The 19,416-nt window shown below is 36.2% G+C and overlaps 1 protein-coding gene across 4 annotated transcripts in view; it reads left to right on the top strand.

The window, feature by feature from the left end:
• The window catches only part of ZNF827 (zinc finger protein 827), a 256,534-nt gene that overhangs the window by 83,981 nt on the left and 153,137 nt on the right, over positions 1-19,416 (top strand). For all 4 annotated transcript variants that reach the window (XM_051965062.1, XM_051965066.1, XM_051965064.1 and 1 more), the window contains one exon: positions 6,174-6,395. In XM_051965062.1, the coding sequence (XP_051821022.1) occupies positions 6,174-6,395 (222 nt within the window). The remainder of the gene's footprint in view (positions 1-6,173; positions 6,396-19,416) is intronic.

Below are 19,416 nucleotides of genomic sequence, written 5' to 3'. Positions count from 1 at the left end.
CTCTCCTCCTTTCAGTAAACTTTGCAGTCACCCAGTGATTATTTCCTTCAGGAAGAAGTTACCTTAGCAACCAACTTACCAACTCCCTCAACTTCACCCCCTATCCCCCCAATGCTTTTATCTGTGCTCAGTTAGCATTGAATTGCTTCTTTGCTCAGTCCTGCAGTGTTAGAATCTGCTTTGTAAAGAAATCAAAAAACCACATCTAAGCAAAAAGAACAGTTTTTCAACAAGGTTTACAGGGATTTCCTCACAGAAGGCTCATAGACTTTGGTGTCCAGGGACAGTGTGACAAATGGTAGCAAGTAGGGTCTATTTGTCTCTTAATTACAACTAATTAGCCTCTTAGAATTGGAAAATGGAATACTATTCTCCCTCTGGATAACCCTTTCCCAACTTTTACACCATTGTTTATTTCAGTTTAGCTCCCTACAATTTTAAGAAGTTGATTCTTATTAAGATGATAGTCCTGCCTTAGTGATTATCCCAATTTATGACCAGAGAATGCCTTCAATGCTGGGAGGGTCTAGCTCAGTTAGAGAGGGAAGATGGCAAAACAGATGCTCTTTTGACAAGAGAGAGCAACTTCCTCTCCCTTCCTCCAACACATAGCCAAAACCTCATCTCTGGAATTGCTCAAAGCAGTTGCTCTTAAGATAACCCTATCAACTAGTCTTTAGCCATCCTAGATAGTTTGTAGGGAAGGGAAGAGGTATTTGTAAAAAGAGAATAAATGAGACATACAACTTCAGTGAGCCACAATCTATAGCTATTCCCATAGCAAATCCTGAAAAAATAGAGAAAATTGCTTTTCACTTCACATATTTCTGCATCTCTGGCTTTGGGGTTTTTTTACACTGGGATAATAAAAAGCTGGCAATTACGCAGTCATGTCATTAATTTCAAAGTGTAGGTTTCATAGTGCTGCTGTCAGTATAAATATTTCTGATCACTTAGAGATCTATTTGCAGGCATGGTAGCCTTCAAATGTGCATTTTCATATTTTTCATCTAGCCTTTTAATTGTGAATTAAGTACAAAAGTGCAGTAGTGTGGTGAATTAAAGACTGGGCAAATAAAAGTCTCCAACATCCTTCCTATTATATCTTGAGATTTCTCTCCATTTTTCTGGTAGGTTACTAGTTTTATACCCAAGGATTCTTTGACAGATCAGAATGAAAACCAGGTACTTCCTGCCTTCCAAATTTAACAATTCAGTTTTGGCTGATTTTGTTCTACTATCTTATCCAAGACACTTCCTCCTATGGGTATCAGAATCTTTAGAGAAATATTATCAGCCTGCTTTGGGGTTTTCACACACAAAGTTCCACCTCCACATCTCCATGACTTTGCACTGGCTGTTTTCCCATGGATGGAGTGTTCTCACTTGATACAACTTTTAGAATCCCCCGCTTGGTTTCAGACTCAGCTCAAGCACTATCCCACCAGGAAGCTCTTCCCCAATCCTCCCAGCTGCTACTGTCAAGCCTTTGAAGATTACCTATTATCTGCTCTGAATGTATCTTGAAGGTACTGATTTTAGATATGGTCTCCTTTGTTAGAATCTTAACTCCTTAGAGGGTAGGCCCATTTTTGCTTTTGTTTTTGCTGTTTTTTTCCACTTCACTTAGCACCCTAAGTCTAGAACATAGTAAGTTTAATTGATTGAGTAATGATACAGTGACCCAGATAGTTAGAAAATCTAGTTTTTTTAAACATTTGGAACATTTCTTCAGATATAAAACATTCCAAATTCCCACTGAGGGTTGTACTTAAATACACATTTTTACTCCAATTTTAGGTAAATCTGGCAAAAAAACAAAAAAACAAAAAACCCTAAAACAAAATATGAGGATTGGAAGGGATATTAGAAGGATCAGTATAGTCCAACACCTCATTTCATGAATTAGAAAACTAATGTTCAAAAAAAAAAAAAAAACAACAACAACAACAACAAAAAAAAAAACTAATGTTCAGAGAAAGAGAAACTTATACAAAGTTACATAGTGAGTAAATTATAGTCTAGACTTGAAACTATGGGTCATCTTTTCATTATTTCCACTGTTCTTCTCAACCTCTTTCCCTAAGAGTGAGATAAAGTGACAGTATAAAAATATACATCCATTTTAAACATTTTCATTCTCCCTCTAAGAGTTAATTCATTGAAATTCTATTAAAGTATGAAGGAATTAGGGAAAGCAGGGTTATTTATTTGAAAATATGTTGGCTTTTAAGTCAATGGATCTGGAGGCAAATATGAGCTTCATTTTTTGGACAATGCATTTCTCATTTTCTGTATTTCTAAAATGAAAGCTTTATATTAGATGACTATCATCTATCTTTTATATATTTAGCTTGTATAGTATATTGTCTTCCCCCCCTAGAATTTAAGCTTTTCAAAGACAAAGGCTATTTTGCTTTTCTTTATAACCTTAGCACTTAGCATTAGTGTCCAATACATAGAAAACACTTAATTAATGCTTATTGATTGACTGTTTTAGGGACGAAGTCCCTTACAATTCTAAATCTTTGGCTCTATGATTCCATTCTATGAAGCCCATTTATTGAACATGCTGTGCTTCATTCAGATGATAGTCAGCAAGGGTCCTTCACTGTTCTTAAGATTATAGATTTATAGCTAGAATGAATAAATGACAGGAGTCAGCTAGTGCAGCATCCTTAATTTGGAGATGATAAAACTAAGGCCCAGAGAAGTTGAACAGCTTACCCATTGTCACACAAGTAAGTCCATGACAGATTAGGGTTTAATTTCAAGTTCTTTGACCTAACTTTCTTTCCACTGTACTATATCATAGTAGGCAGCTAAGTAGCACAAAGGATGGAGTTCTAAGTGCTGTTACAAAAACCTGAGTTCAAGTCTGGCCTCAGTTATTTACTAGCAGTATCCAAATATTTAACCTCGATTTCCTTAAATGGCGATCATTATAGGCACTTACCTCCCAGTGTTGTTTTGAAGATCAAATGAGTTGATAAAAATATTTAGTACAATGTTTAGTACATAATAAGTACTATATACATGTTATTATTAATTGTTATTTTGCTTGTCAGACATTGGGAAGGTGCATATGGACAAAAAAGCGTCAAGAAAGAAACTAGCTGCAGAAGGAACACTCCCATTTGAGAGATATAGGACATATTTCTCCTTCTAGTCATATCTTTGATAATTGTTGCTTAGAGGGATGGGTTCTAGTGTCCTCCTTGAAGCTTACTTGACAGCTTTTCCATTAACAGTGATAAAGCCTAATGGGAAATGTGGTGGTTCCAAAGACAATTGACTTGCATCCTATATTGTCCATTTTTACAAAGCTTCAAGCTTTATCTTGAATGTTTTGATCATGTTCATATTGGCTTTTCCAAGTATTTCCAATGATCCTTACTATGATTCATTTGGGGTTTATCTCCAGAATTTACCTGGTTGTTTAGAAACCTGTTATTCATTTCATTCATTAAAATACTTTTATTTCATTTCAGCATGGAAATTTGGTCTTGAGAAGTAGATAGGTAAGCAGCATTCTGTTTCTGTATGTTGGGAGTCTTGGAGAGTAAATTAGAAAGAAAAGTTTGCAGTCCTGTTTTTAAGCTTTAGGGTCTGAGAATTGGGTTTGATTTCCTTTACAATAAAAAAAAATTATGATTCACTTAATTTGTTAAACTGGAATGGGGCTCTTAACGAATAATCTACCAGGAACTGCTAAAGTCTTAAAAATCTTCCTCAAATAAATAAATAAATGGATGAATGAATGAATAAATAAATGAATGAATGAATGAATGAATAAAGCAAGTTTTATTAAACCAAGTAAAAACTATCAAGAATGTTTTAAAGATCTTGATTGTAACAAGGGGTCAGTTGAGCAGGGACTAATTGGCCTCTTGTCAGGGATATCATAGAAGACGTTTATGCTTACAAGTTGGACTAGGTCATCTCTAAGTTAGCTTATAGCCATTTTAAGTATTTAGGGTGGACCTGGGAGGTTCACAGCAATGATTCTCAGGATAAAAACTCCCCAAGTACAGTAGATTGAGTAGATTCTCATTAATTTAGAGTCCTAGGGAGTTACCTTGGGTACTGAGATATAGTACAAAAATATGATTTGCTCACAGCCATGCAGTTATTATTTGTAGAAAGAAGGATTTAGACATAAGTCTGATGTATTCTAAGGTTAGCCTTCCATTTACTATGCCATGCCTGTATCACTTTCAACTATAAACTTTCTTTGAAAATAATAAGTGATATTATGAAGTTAAAAGAGATTTGCTTACCTTTCACCTGCTTGCCATTTTTTTCTGCTTGTATGGGATTGACCACATCAGGGAATTTCTCATACTACAGAGCCAAGTTCACTGACTTTTATTCTGTTCTGTGATTTTTATCCTATCCACTGAGAAGGTAAAAAATATGATACCAATTATACACATGAAATCACACAAAATATTTCCAATTAACTATATTGCCAAAAAAGGAAAAATAAGAAACATAAAGTAAAAAATTATGTTGCAATATCCACTCAGAGTTCATCAGTTCTCTCTCTGGATAGCATTTTTCAACCTGAGTCCTTTAGAATTATCTTGGATCATTTGTATTGATCTGAGTAGCTAAGTCTTTGACTGTTAATTATTGTTACAACATTATTGTTACTGTGCAATGTTCTCCTGATTCTGCTCACTTCACTTTGTATGAGTTCATATAGGTCTTTCAGATATTTCTGAAACCATTCTGCTCATCATTTCTTACTGCATAATAGTATTGTCGCAGTCATAATACCACAACTTGCTCATCCATTCCCCAACTGATGGACCTCCCCCTCAACTTCTAATTCTTTGACAATAATATGAACTGCTGGAAATATTTTTATACATCTAGTCTCTTCTCCTTTTTTTTCATATCTTTGGGATACAGACCTAGTAGTGGTATTGGGGGGTAAAAAGGTATACACAGTTTTATAGCCCATTGGACACAGTTCCAAATTTTTCTCCAGAATTGTCGGACCAGTTCACAAATTCGCCAACAGTGCATTTAATGTCCCTATTATTTTTTACATTCTATCCAATATTTGTCATTTTCTTTTTCTGTTATGTTAACCAATCTGATAAACATGTGATAATACTTCAGAGATGTTTTAATTTGCATTTCTCTAATCAATAATCATTTGATAGCTTTGGTTTCTTTTTCTGAAAATTGCCAATTCTTAATCTATGGCCATTTATTTATGGTCATCCTCCCTCAATTGGGGAATGACCATAATTTGAGAAATGAGGCTTTTTCTAGCTAAACATCTTGGCAATGTTAATATTTGTCTATAAAGTGACCCAAGTCAAGAGAAGTGGATCCCATATGACTTCTGGAAGGAGAGTCCAAATTCTTTATGACCTACTGATGCTATGACTCCTGAGAATCAGTAATATCCTCTACATTTAAAAAGATGAGATTTTATTTCTCTTTTTCTGTTTGGTTCATTCATTACTCTATGCTGTCACTGCCCTTCTTTCCTTTATAGTTACTAATATTGCCTCCTCATTAACATATTAGGATGTTTTAAGGCAGACAATAATTTATATGGATTATTATCTACATTGTCTTTGACTCCTAGCTTTAGACTTTTAAGACTAGAAGGAACATACAATGGAAAGAGGCCTTCTGAAACACAAAGAGAATGTGTCCTCCATTTTTTGAGTCGGCAATAACTTTGGAATTATTAAATCTCCAAAAGATAAAAAATGCTTCCCACTCCCTTCATTAATGGAACATTTTATATATTTGTATCTGATAATTGGCTGTTATGATTATGTCCTAACTTCCTCTGGTTCCTCACTGCTCTATGTTTAGAAGTATGTCCAATGGGCTAAAATTGTGAACACCCTTTGATCCAACAATACTACTACTAGGTCTATACCCCAGAGATATCAAAGTAAAGGAGAAGAGACCTAGATGTACAAAAATATTTACAGCAGTTCTTATCATTGTCAAAGAATTAGAAATTGAGGGGAAGTCCATCAACTGGGGAATGGATGAGCAAGTTGTGGTATTATGATTGTGACAGAATACTATTATAGAGTAAGAAGTGATGAGCACAACCCATTCAATTCCAGGATTTCTTTGGGTTTCCTTTTTATGTGTTTCCTTGTTAGCTTTACTTTTCTCCTCTTCCTCGACAGCGGCAAATCAGAAGGAACCCATGACTCTTACATTGAAAGTGAAAGAGGAGCCGAAGGATGAGGAAGTTCTAAGTTCGACATTGCCTCAGTCCAGCTATGTGTTCAGGTCGGGATCTGAAGTGTCAGCCCCCAGCCTCCCCGAGGATACGATGAAGCCACAGGAAGGGCTAAGGAGGGATATGTCTGTCAAAGCAGCATCAGAGCTTCTTATGAAGCTATCAGGTATTTGATTTATTCTGAAATAATCATATTCTGATAAATGCACATGAGTATAGCAGGTGTGTATAGGTATGTATTTGTATATGTGGATTACTGGTGTCTGACCTGTGGTAGAGACTTCTGGGCACAAACTGGTATGATCAACCACAGCTGGACACACTGTACATTGATCATGACAGAGTGATGTTATTTTGGTTTTCTTCAAGAGTAAAGGACAACAACAAGTCATATATACACAAAGGTTTGTATGTATACATATACATACAATGAAACTTATAGGGGCTGGGGCTGTTTCCTGCAAAAGTTGTGATTAACCCAGCAACCACTATATTATCACATCATGGCATTCAGTCTAGGAGTGAGCCCATTACTGATTTTACTTTTTTTTTTTTACAGATGTGCATGTGTGTTCTTTTGAATATTCTCACTGTGTGCTCATCTCACTATGGGCGGATGAAGTTCTGTGCATATTTGTACAGTGCACAAGTTCTGAAAAGTAGTGCTCTTTGAGAAATTATCTGTAAACTAGAGTCTAGTCATATGCAAAGGTCTTGTAGTCTTAAATTAGCTATTGTTTTCTAAAAAGGGGGGCTTTTATTTTATTTTAATTTTAGGGACTTTGAATTTTAAATTTCTTTCCTTCCTCCCTTCTCTCCTCCTTCTCTCCCTCCCTCCCTCCTTTCTCTCTTTTCCTTTCTTCCTTCCCTTTTCTTTCCTTCTTTTTTCTTTTTTCCTTCCTCCCTATTTCTTCTTTCCTTGCTCCCTTCCTTTATCCCTTCCTCCCTCCCTTTCTTCCTCCCTTCCTCCTTCCCTTTTTCTTTCCTCCTTTCCTTCCTTCCCTTTCTTCCTTCCTCTCTCCTTTCCTTCTTTCTCCCCTTCCCTTCTTTTCTTGCTCCCTCATTCCTTCCTTTTTTCCTTCCTTCCTTCCTCCTTCCCTTCTTTCCTCCCTCTTTCCATTTTCTCCCTCTCTCCCTCCTACTCTCTCTCTCTCTCCCTCTCTCCCTCTCTCCTTCCTTCTTTCCTTCCCTCCTTTTTTTCTTCTCCCCCTTTTTTTAAATCCGTGAGCTTCTCGTATGACAATTCTTTCCATTAATGTAAACTATCAGTAGCTCATCTTCAACATATAGTCTCAGATTGCTGCTTGGGACACTAAGAGGCTATGTCACTTAACATTATTCACAGAGCCTACAGATTACTGAACCCGTGTTTTTCAAGGATCTATAGCCAGTATATACCATACCATGTCACCGCTCTATATTATTTAAGTGTACATTAAAATATTGTCTTTTGACTAAGAAAGCACAAAGGAAAGACAGTCATTGAAAATTATTCTTGGAGAACAACCTGAGTTTAAATCCTGTTTCTGAAGCTTATTAACTGTGTGACTAAGCAAATAACTTAGGCTTGCTGGTCTTCACCTTACTGAGCTGTAAAATTTAAGAATTAGACAAAATAACTTCTATGGTCATTTCCATATTCAAGTCCAGGGTCCTAAGTAATTTCCAACAAAGCAGCCAAAAAAGATATTTTTTGAATGGAAAATTATATCACGGGATATTACACTAATCTACCTATATCCTCATGTATGATGCCTCACTAGTTAACTTTCTTCATCTCCCTGAATGTATGGCATATTTTAAATGCCAAATTATATAATTATTAGCAAATACAAGAATAAAATCCTAGTAGCTTGAAATGAAATACATGCCCATAGGAGCTTGGTTATCTTACATACAAGTGTTTAACTGAATTTATTTAATTTTAGCCCAAAGTATCTTTTTACCTTTTTGAAATATGGAATGAAAATTCAAGCTAGTTTAAAAAATCCCACAAAATACTCATCAGTTATATGACACCAATCATAATACACTGGTATTCAGAAGAGATTTTTAGGTTCTGTATTTAAAATGCTGGGTGAGGAGTCAGGAAAGCCTGGCCTTAAGTCCTGTCTCTGATACTGGCCACCTGTGGAATACTGGGCAAATCTACGAATCTCCATAGTAATCTCTAGCAATTCCCTAAATTTATTTGGTAAGTCCTTGGTGGTTGGAGGAAGGAGTCTCTGCACACTGCCCCTTAGTGTCTTGTTGTATTTAAAATGCTAACACAAATGTAGAACAGCTTCCACTTTGGAACTTTCACTGGGCTTGAAAGACAAGGAATGAATAAACCAAACTCCTTTATTAGGCTCTGTAATTTCATCAGCAATTCTGATTGTGTTTCTAGCAAATCAATAAGTTAGAAAGAAGAAATGAATAGTGATTTACTTGGCAGATAATGTGCCCAGACAATTGGAGTTCCTTTGTTTGCCAATGGGTTGGGAGATCCAAGGCTTCCCTTCTCTTGATGCTAACAGCTCACATAAGACTGTCTCCATTGAATGCTTTGCTGTGACTTGGGATTTTGTCTTTTGCAGGGCTTCTTTGGTTCTCCTGTTTAGTTCAGTTTTGTTTTAATCTTTCAGAAAGCATTTCAAACCATCCCATGCAAAAGGCTTGAAAATTCTGGAAGGACTGAAGCCATCTTAGGGAGGATAAAAGGTTTAAAAAAATGGAAGAATGGTTTTCAAGCCTACTCAACCAAATGGTAGTGAATACTTCTTTCTGGGGCCAGAAGGTTCTGTAACCCAGAATAATTTGTCTATGATTCTTCCATAATCATTCCATGATTAAGAGTAGTTTATCTAACCCATTGACCAATTTTGTAGATAGGCTGGGGCACTGCAACATTTGCAGATCCCTCCCAACAGGGTTTCCTGACGACTTTCTAAGATAGTGAAGGCTAATGAGGCACAGCTACAGTATGGATAGGCACTAGACTTGGAGTCAGGACACCCTGGATTCAAATCATGTTTCAGACATTTACAGCTTCTATTACCTCGGCAAATGTTTAATCTCCCAGTAGAAAGGGATAGTAACTGCTCTTAGCTTTTAGGATTATTGAGAGGATTAAATGAGAGTACATGAAAAACTCCTTGTAGAACTTAAAATTATATGATGATAAGTTTTTATTATTTTTTGTACTGATACTCAGCCATGGCCATCGCCAGATTTAATCAGATATATTGAGCTTTGAAGACAATATGCAAAAGGGATGAGGTGCGAAAATTGAGGGTAAGAGATCCCCTCTGGTCGATGTCAGCAGATTCCTTGCTAAATGAAAGATTTTGCAAACCTGAAGTCTGTGGCAAAAGGGGATTTCTTTGCACTAAGAAGACAGCTTGCTAATTAGACAGCTTTCTTAGTGGGCAAGGTCCTGTTAGGACTGTTGCAAAGATAGGTTTACACTGAGAAGAAAATATCTTCATCAGTGGGCTAAATCCAGAAGGGTAAATAGCTCCTGATTGGGAATTACCACAGGTAGGTTAAGAAAACAGTACACTAAGAAGACAGTTTTCTTAGCAGGCAAACTCCTGATTAGGAATTTGGCAAAGATTCAGGGTTCATAATCATCTCTTTTTAGCCTTCTGAGGCTTGATTGGGCTTTGCCCAGGCCCCTGAGCAAGAGAGATTAATCTCCAATTCAGTAGTGGGTAGAGATTATGCCCCGGGCCAAGATTTCCAATTGAATGAGATTACTTATTCTGAGAAGGGTGTTGTCTAGGAAAGATGTGCCCCTCCCAGGGTTTGAAAGTCAGGAATTCCCCCCAAAGGGGGATGCAGTTTACAACAGGACTCTCCAAAGGTTAAAGGGGACACAATTTACATCAAAAGAAAGTTACATGAAATTGAAATGTAATTTTCTCACTTTCTTTTTCTTATTTTTTAAAAAAATATGGCTAATATTTCTAATCATATGAAAAATGCCCTAAATCACTCCTAATTAGAGAAATGCAAATTAAGACTACTTTGAGGTACTACTTCACACCTGTCAGATTGGCTAAAATGACAGGAAAAGGTAATGAGGAATGTTGAAGGAGATGTGGGAAAACTGGGACACTGATGCATTGTTGGTAGAATTGTGAATTGATCTAACCATTATGGACAGAAATTTGGAACTATGCCCAAAGGGTTGTCAAATTGCACATACCCTTTAATCCAGCAGTGCCACTATTAAGTCTGTATCTCAAAGAAATTATTAAAAAAAGGGAAAAGGACCCACATTGCAAAAATGCTTGTAGCAGACCTTTTTGTAGTGGCAGGGAAGTGGAAATTGAGTGGTTTGCCCATTTTTGGGGGAATGTCTAGATAAGTTATAGCATATGAATATAATGGAATATTATTGTTGTATAAGAAATGATCAGCAGGATGATTTCAGAAAGGCCTGGAGAGACTCACATGAACTGATACTAAGTGAAGAAAGTAGAACCAAGAGAACATTATACATAGCAACAACAAGATTACGTGATGATCATTCATTCTTTTCAACATAAGATGATCTGGGCCAATTTCAGTAGACTTGTAATCTGCCATCTGCACCCAGAGAGAAATTGCGGGGACTGAATGTGAATCACAAAATAGTATTTTCACCTTTTTTTGTTGTAGTTGTTTGCTTGCTTGTTTTTTCTTTCTCATTTTTTTTTCCTTTTTGATCTGATTTTTCATGTGCAGCATGATAAATGTGGAAATATTTAAAAGAATTGCATATGTTTAACTTAGATTACTTGCTGTCTAGAGGAGGGGGAAGAGAGGGAGAAAAATTTGGAACACATGTTTTTGTAGGATGAATGTTAAAAACGATCTCTTGAAAAATAAAAAGCTATTATTATAAAAAAGAAATATGGCTAATATAGTAATATTTTTGAACGATGTCTTATTTATAATTGATATTTTTGCTCCCTTTTCAGTGTAGTGGGAAGGGATGAGGAAATTTGGAATCCACAATTTAAAAAGAAAGAACCTTAAAAATAAATAAGCAACCCATTGGGGAAAAAAGTTTACATTAAAATGAGCGGAAGCTCAGTTAACTGATCCTCACTTTAAAATTTGCTTGAGAATAGAAGGTAGAAAATATTTTCTTTAATCAATCCTTAGTCTCCATAGCATAGTGCTACACCTCAAATGATGTCATTTCTCCCTCAAATTTAGCTAGAGTGATTTAGCTTAGATTCTTTTTCTTTAGGAAGCTGAGACCCATAGAGTTTGAGTCTTGCCCAGTGACACAAGGGATAGAACCCCAAGTTACATATGTTATCTGATTCCAAATTCATTACTTTTCCTTCTGTAATATAAGCTGCAATATGTAGTGTATTTCTCCTGATAAGTAAGATCTTTGAAGGCATGGATTGTGTCATTTTTTTCCCTTCCATTTTTGTATCCTTAGTGCTTAGTTCAGTACTTGGCTTAATGTAGGCACATAATAGATGTCTGTTGAATTGAATTGATTTGAATTGTGCATACTGAGTAATATTAGACAATGGCGATGAAACTTCTAAATATTTCATGTTGTGATATTGGATGGTAGCCAAGACTTGCATTAGCTGGGTCACATCTTTAGAGAAGAAACAGCCCTCCTGCTTCCACAGCATGGAAAAGAATAATGACTTAAGGAACTAACCCTAACTTCCCAGAATTTATGGCTCTCAAGTTCTTAGAACCTCAAGACTGAAGCTTTAAATGTGAAAACCCAGTGGAAATTGAATATTATAGATACGTATGGGAGAGGTGAAGAGAGTAAACATGTGACTTGAAATTGATTTACTTTTTTCTTCCTTTCTTTCTTTTTCTTTTCTTTTCTTCTCCCTTCCCTTCCCTTCCTTCCCTTATTTTTCTTTCCCCTTCCCTTTCCTTTCCTTCCCTTTCATTTTTTTCTTCATTTCCCCCGTGCTTGATGCATACTAAGTCCTTAAGAAATGCTTATTACTTGATTTATTAAAAGATATAAGGAATTCCTGGTGAAGAACTCTCTGGCAAATATAGATCTCTAACCCAATCTGCAAAGTAGAATCTTAAAAGGTTGCTTGGGGCATCAAGAGATTAAGTCACTTGCCCAGGCTCACACAGCAAGTATAAGTCTTTCTAATTCCAAAAATGACTCCTTACCTACTATATCATTCTACCTCTTAAAGATTCTTTAAAATTAAATTATACTATACCTAAAACAAGTCAAAGCATGATCTTTATTTTTAGTTGTATTTTATTGATCTTTTGAGTTCCTTAGTATAAAAGTACTCTATATTGGTGTTTCTCAAAGCAGAGGTCATGACTTTTTGGCGACCAAATGTAGCTCATTAGAACAATAAATCCCCTAACACTGGAGCAGCATACACCTTACTGCTGGCTTATTTTTCTTTTCCTCCTCCAAATTACCCTAGTTTCCTCATAAACACCTTATCCTCCCACCCTCTTTGCATTACTATCACTTTCCCTTGGTTCAAGTCACTCATGAATCATACCTAGATAGCAGTCAGGAGCCTGATCATTAAACTTAAGAAATAAAGAAAACAAAAGAAAACTGATAAAACTTTTCCCTTCTGATAGAATGGAAATGTGGACTGTTTTATCTTTTAGAGATGAAGTAATGTCGGCATTAGGTATCTCAGGATGGCAAATGCTGAAAGCTCTGGTCTTTGTCATACTGAGATAAATATGGCAGCAAAAACTGTATTTAGAAACTGGTTAAGTCATAATTTTGAACCTATCTTCTCTCCACCACCTTTTCCAGCAGTTTTTTTTTTCAATAATATTTTATTTTTCCAAACACATGTAGAGTTTTTAGCATTCATTTTTGTAAGATTTTGCATTCCAAATTTTTTTTCTCTCTTCCCCCCTTTCTTACCCCTTCTCCGTGACAATAAGCAATCTGATATAAGTTATACATGTACAATACTTTTAAATATATTCCATACTTGACACGATGTGGAAAAGAAATCAGGCCAAAAGGGTAAAAAAAAAAAAAAAAACACACACACACACACAAGAAAGAAAAAACAAACAAACAAAAAGTGAAAGTACTATGATTCATCCACATTTAGTTTCCAAAGCTCTCTAGATGTGGATGGCATTTTCTATTCCAAATCTCTTGGCACTGTCTTTGATAGTCACACAGCAGACAGGAGTTAAGTCTATGATAATTGATCATCGCATAATCTTATTGTTGCCATGTATAATGATCTTCTGGTTCTGCTCACTTTATTTTGCATCAGTTCACAGAAGTCTCTCCAGGACTTGCCAAAATCTATTCTGATCATTTCTTATAGTATAATAATATTCTATAGCATTCATATACCATAACTTGTTCAGCCATCCTCCAACTGATGGGTTTCCAGTTTCTTATAACCACAAAAAGAACTGCTATAAACATTTTTGCCCATGTAGTTCCTTTCCCCTCCTTTATGATCTCTTTGGAATATAGACCTAGTAGTGACACTTCCAGCAATTTAGAATAGTGGCCCTAGCATTGGAATGGGAGCTGGAAAGAATTGTGTTTGAGTGATGCATCCTAGACTCATTGTATTTTTATTTTATTTTTATTTTTATTTATTTATTTTTTTAAATAACTTTTTTATTGACAGAACCCATGCCAGGGTAATTTTTTACAACATCATCCCTTGCACTCACTGCTGTTCCCATTTTCTCCCTCCCTCTCTCTACCCCCTCCCCCAGATGGCAAGCAGTCCTATACATGTTAAATAGGTTACAGTATATCCTAGATACAATATATGTGTGAGGAACTGCACAGTTCTCTTGTTGCACAGGGAGAATTGGATTCAGAAGGCATGAATAACCTGGGAAGAAAAACAAAAATGCAAGCAGTTTATATTCATTTCCCAATGTTCTTTCTTTGGGTGTAGCTGCTTCTGTCCATCCTTGATCAATCGAAACTGAGTTAGATCTTCTCTTTGTCAAAGAAATCCACTTCCATCAGAATACATCCTCATACAGGAACTGATGCTAAGTGAAATGAGCAGAACCAGGAGATCATTATATCATTGTTGAGGTATATAATGATCTCCTGGTTCTGCTCATTTCACTTAGCATCAGTTCATGTAAGTCTCACCAGTCCTCTCTGTAGACTCATTTTACATGTGACTATGGCTGAGTCATTTAACCCACCCAAATCTGATTTTCTTAATCTCTGAAATGGATACACTAATATCTTATAACTATTTAATAAGGTAGATAATCTTTATTTATCTTTAAGAAGATAGCATATACAAAGTGCTTTGTAGACTTTAAAATGCTATGTATCATCAGTTATCACTGGCCTCCATGTTGGTACACTTTAACTACTGTCACTGATTTCTTATCCTGGATGGTTGTCATTCATAACTTTCTGCAAATCCTCCATGCTTATAAATTAACATGACACAAATCTGCTTAATTTTGACAGTGTTCACTTATTATATAATACTTTTCAAAATACTAAATGTGCTGATACCAAAAACTGACAGCTTAGCTCATAAGAAAATACTGAGATGAGATTTTTGTCCCAAATTCAAGATACATCTAACTTTTAAAAGTCCTAGATGGCAATATTCACGGAATAAGAACATGTATCTATGTATCTTCTAGGGCCCAGTTTCTTAAATTTTGGTTCACAATCCCACATGGGGTTCATAATTAAATGTGGGGGGTGCAAAATTATGATTTTGTCATCAATAAATGTTTGATATGTTTACTTATTTTATATACTTATATACCCGACATCATGCTAAAATTTCTTGGGTGAAAAGCAGTCACAAATGGAAAAGGTTTAAGAAGCTCTGGTCTAGAATGGCCTAAATCATTCTGAAGAAGACAACTGTTTCCAGTTGCTCTAAATATCAGCTGTTCTCTGTATTGCAGAAAAGTAGTGCACTAGGGTTTGAAGCTTCTCAATAAAATTTTAAAAAACTTTAAAAGAGTTGGAGATTTTAGATGTCACCCTTCTGGCAAGAGATAATATGGGCCCATACATCTTGGAAAGAGAAGCACACACATATACGAGTGTCATATTCAGGGCCACTAGAGATAAATACAAAGGGATCTATTTTAACATCAAAACATTTCATAGACTCACACAAAATGTTAGTAGTCTTCAATAATTCAGATAAAACTTAATGGCAAAATGCTACTCTTACTTGAGCGATGCTTTTTTAAAAGTACATTTGTATTTTATTAAATGCACCAGCATTTATATAAATGTTAAACATTAAAATAGACTAATTATGTAATTAGTCTAAGATGTATTAGATTGTTTCGAATTTATAATGTATTAGATTTAGATGAATAGCTTGGCAGAGTGGATAAAATGCTGGGCTTGAAATCAGGAATAACTTGGTTCAGATATTGCCTTTGAAACTTACCACCTGTGGGATTCTGGACAAGCTAATTCACCTCTTTGGGCCTCAGTTTACTCAACTGTAAAGGGAGGTGGGGTATTTAGGTGGCACAATGGATAGAGGGCTAACCCTGAAGTCAGGATGACTAGACATCAAATCTAGCCTCAGATACTTGAGTACCTCAGCTTCCTCATCTGTCAAATTAGCTGGAGAAGGAAATGACAGACCACTTCAGTATCCTTGCCAAGAAAACCCCAAATGGGGTCATGGAGAATAAGATAGGACTGAAATAACTCAAACAACAACAATAACAGAAAAAGTAGAGAGTAGATTACATAGCTTCCAAGTTCCCTTCAAACTTTCAAGCAATGATCCTATGAAAATAACAATTCTTGGTGCAATTGTGTTTGGGAATATCATTACAATCACTTCATGGCCTCCTGGAGCTCACAGCATCATAGTCCAAACTTTTCAAAACTGTTCAGGTGCCAACAAAGAGCACACAGAGAAAGAAGCTTTGAGGAGGGGGACAAAGGATCCCCAAGGAATATCAGTAATGAAAATAGTTGCAAACTTGGTAAATCCCACCTCCTTAATTATCTAAGGCATGGGATGATGGGGAACACCAAAGAAGGGGATGACTTTTCTCAAAGAACACAATGCTAAATCCGTTATGGTATTGGTGAAGTATTAAGAGATGTCAACAACCTGAAATCCATCCACTCAATCTTTCACTGCCTGAGGCATGTCTCCAGCAGGTGCAGCCTCATCCTGGGTCATCTTGGTCTGCTGAACAGCTTCCGTGTTTTGTTTTGTGTTCTTAAATGAGTAATTTATTGAGATCATAACTTTAAACAATAACAAAACCAATTACACTTCCATTTGTAACTATTTTTAAACTTAAAAAGTTGGCCTCCAATACACAGAGATTTAAAAGAACGTATCACTTACAATTCCCTCCCTCCTTCTGAGTTCCCTTCCATTGTCTTTACTTAGGCAGTCACCTCTGAATTTGTGCCATGCTTTCCTTGTAGGTGGGAGGCGTATATGCCGGCCTTCTTGTTCTGTTATCTTTACTGCACATTATTTTTTATACATCTCCTCATTATTTGTCTTTCTTAATTGCATTGTAAGGAGTTCTGGACTTGGTAGTAGAGAACCTCGATTCTACTGTTTATTTTTGCTGTGACCTTGGACAGCTCAGTTTACCTTGCAAGGTTTTAGTTTAAAGATCTGGTTAGTTTAGATGATTGCCAAGGTCTCTCTAGCTCTAAACCTCTTTTTTTTTTTCCTGACAAAACATTACCATCCTTTAGCTTGTTCAGCCGTTCCTAACAGTTGGACATTTAGGTTGTTTCCAAAGTTTTGTGATTACAAATAATACTACTGTCTTTGAATAGGGATTTTTTTTCCTTTAGGTAACATTTCATGGTATTTTTCCTTATAATAGAATCATTAGGTCATTCAATTTTATTAAGCCACATTTCCCCTATACCTACTAAGTGCCAGACACAGGTGCACTTGTGTTTGGGAGTACTCTTAAAATAACTTCATGGTCCCCTGGGAACCCACAGGATCAAAGCCCAGAACACTTAATTTAAACTTTTCAAAACTACTCAGTTGCCCACAAGAAGCACATTGAGAAAAGTAAGAGGCTTTGGGGGACAGAATGTCTTCTAATAGTATCAATAATGAAAGTAGTTGTTCATTTGGTAAATCCTGTTCTCAGTCCTGAGGTTAGACAGCATCGGGGTCTAAACCATGTCGCCATGGGATACAAACACCATTCCTGCATTCATGGAGCTCACATTCTAATGGAGGGAGTATTCTTTTAGTCAGGGAAATTTTTTAAAAATCTGATTATTTTTGAAAACTCTTATAATGTGCTTCCAGGGAGTTCTCCCAAAAAAGTCTATTAAGTGCTGGTCTAAAATCAATTTCATGACTACTGAGTGGGGGAAGCATGATCACATAGAAGATTTCCTTGGGGGGAGGGGGAGGGGGAAATCTGGAGGTTTTAGTGGACCACAAGCTTAATATGAGTCAGCAGGATGACATACTAGCCAAATAACAAGAAAACCTTCATGTCATCTTTGGCTAGGAGAGAAACATAATTTCCTGAAATCACTGGAAAAGGATAGTTTCATTGCACCATGCCCTCATCCGACAGAATTGTGTTCCTTTCTGCAAAGTCTCATTAATTTAGATGAGACTGGCAAACTGGCAAGCTTCCAGAGGAGGGCAATGAGAATAGCACAAGCGCTGAGTCTGTGTCGTAGGAGAATTGCTTAAAAGAACTGGGAATCTGTAACCTGGAGAAGAGAAGACTCAGGATAGATATGAGAGCATCATGTGGAGGAGAGGAGTTCTGATAAATCTCAGAGGATAGAACTGGTAGAAGATGCAAAGAGGCAAAATTGGCACAATATTAGGAAAGACTTCCAAGTAATTAGAGCTATCCCAAAATATAATGGATTGTCGTGAGAGGTGGGTGGGTTTCCCGTCCTTGGACGTCCTCAAGCAGAGGCTGGAGGACTATTTGTCACTATGCTATATAGACAAGTATATTTGGGTGTGGGTTGGAGTGGATGACTTTGAAATCTCTTCCAGCTCTCACATTCTATGATTCTGTATTTATATCCGTTGACTATTTATCCACTAGGGAATGCTGACCAATTTCTTTATCACTGTAGTAAAATATCTATTATTCTTCTCCCTATCTGCAGTCCTAGTCATGAAATCTCCAAGAAGATGCTGACCCTTTCTCAGGCAGTTGCCAAATCTATCCACTTGGCACTTTCTCTGGGATTAAAAACTCTCTCTCTCTCTTTCTTACTTTCTCTCTCTCTCTTACTTTCTCTCTCTCTTACTTTCTCTCTCTCTCTCTTACTCTCTCTCTATCTGTCTGTCTCTCTCTGTCTCTCACACACTCTCTCTCTTACTCTCTCTATCTGTGTCTGTCTCTCTCTCTCTCTCTTTCTTACTCTCTTTTTGTCTCTTACTCTCTCTCTCTCTCTCTCTCATACACATATACACACTATACTTTACATATACTTTACAAAATAAACAGTTTTATTTAAGAAGTCTTATTGTAACCTCCTCCTTGCTGACCACACAGTTTCTAAAACCTCCAAGTACATTCATTCATTCAAAATCCACATTCTTGACATGTTCTGTTCATACCACTTGAATTTTTTGAGCAGAGGCCCACTTACTGGATATTTTGTAAATCTTGTTAAGATGCAGATTGGATTAAATGACCTCTCATTTCCTAACTGATTTTCTTTCCCTCCCCCGCAATTTTTGGTGTATGTGTTTTTAAGTACAGTTATTATTTTTCTTTTTAACATTAATTTTATTTTTTGTCTTCCTCAAGTGGCTTTATTTTATTCAAACTTCATCATCATATTCTGAGATACAAATATAATTATTTTGCAAGTGAAGAAAGTAGGACTTCAGAGAAGGAAAGGGACTTATCCAAAATCATTCAGCTAATCAGGGGTAAAGCTGGGTCACTAACCCAGGTTTACTATTTTATTTTTTTCTATTTCTGAATAACATCTTATTTTTCTGATTACATTTAACATTCATTTTAAAAAATGTAAGTTCCAAGCTCTCTCCCTCTTTCACCTACCCATTGAGAAGGCAAACAACATGATCATAATTGTACATGTGAAGTCATGCAAAACATATTTCCATTAGCCATGTTGGAGGGAGAAGCAAAAAAGAAGGAAGAAAAACAAAGCAAGTGGAAAAAGTATGCTTCAATGTATCCTCAGAATTTATCAGTTCTATCTCTGGAGGTGGACACTATTTTTTATC

This window comes from Antechinus flavipes, chromosome 6 (assembly GCF_016432865.1).
Source record: "Antechinus flavipes isolate AdamAnt ecotype Samford, QLD, Australia chromosome 6, AdamAnt_v2, whole genome shotgun sequence".
Classification (NCBI taxonomy): domain Eukaryota; kingdom Metazoa; phylum Chordata; class Mammalia; order Dasyuromorphia; family Dasyuridae; genus Antechinus; species Antechinus flavipes.
Note: the sequence above shows the minus strand (reverse complement) of the source record. Positions and strands in the feature narration are given on the sequence as shown.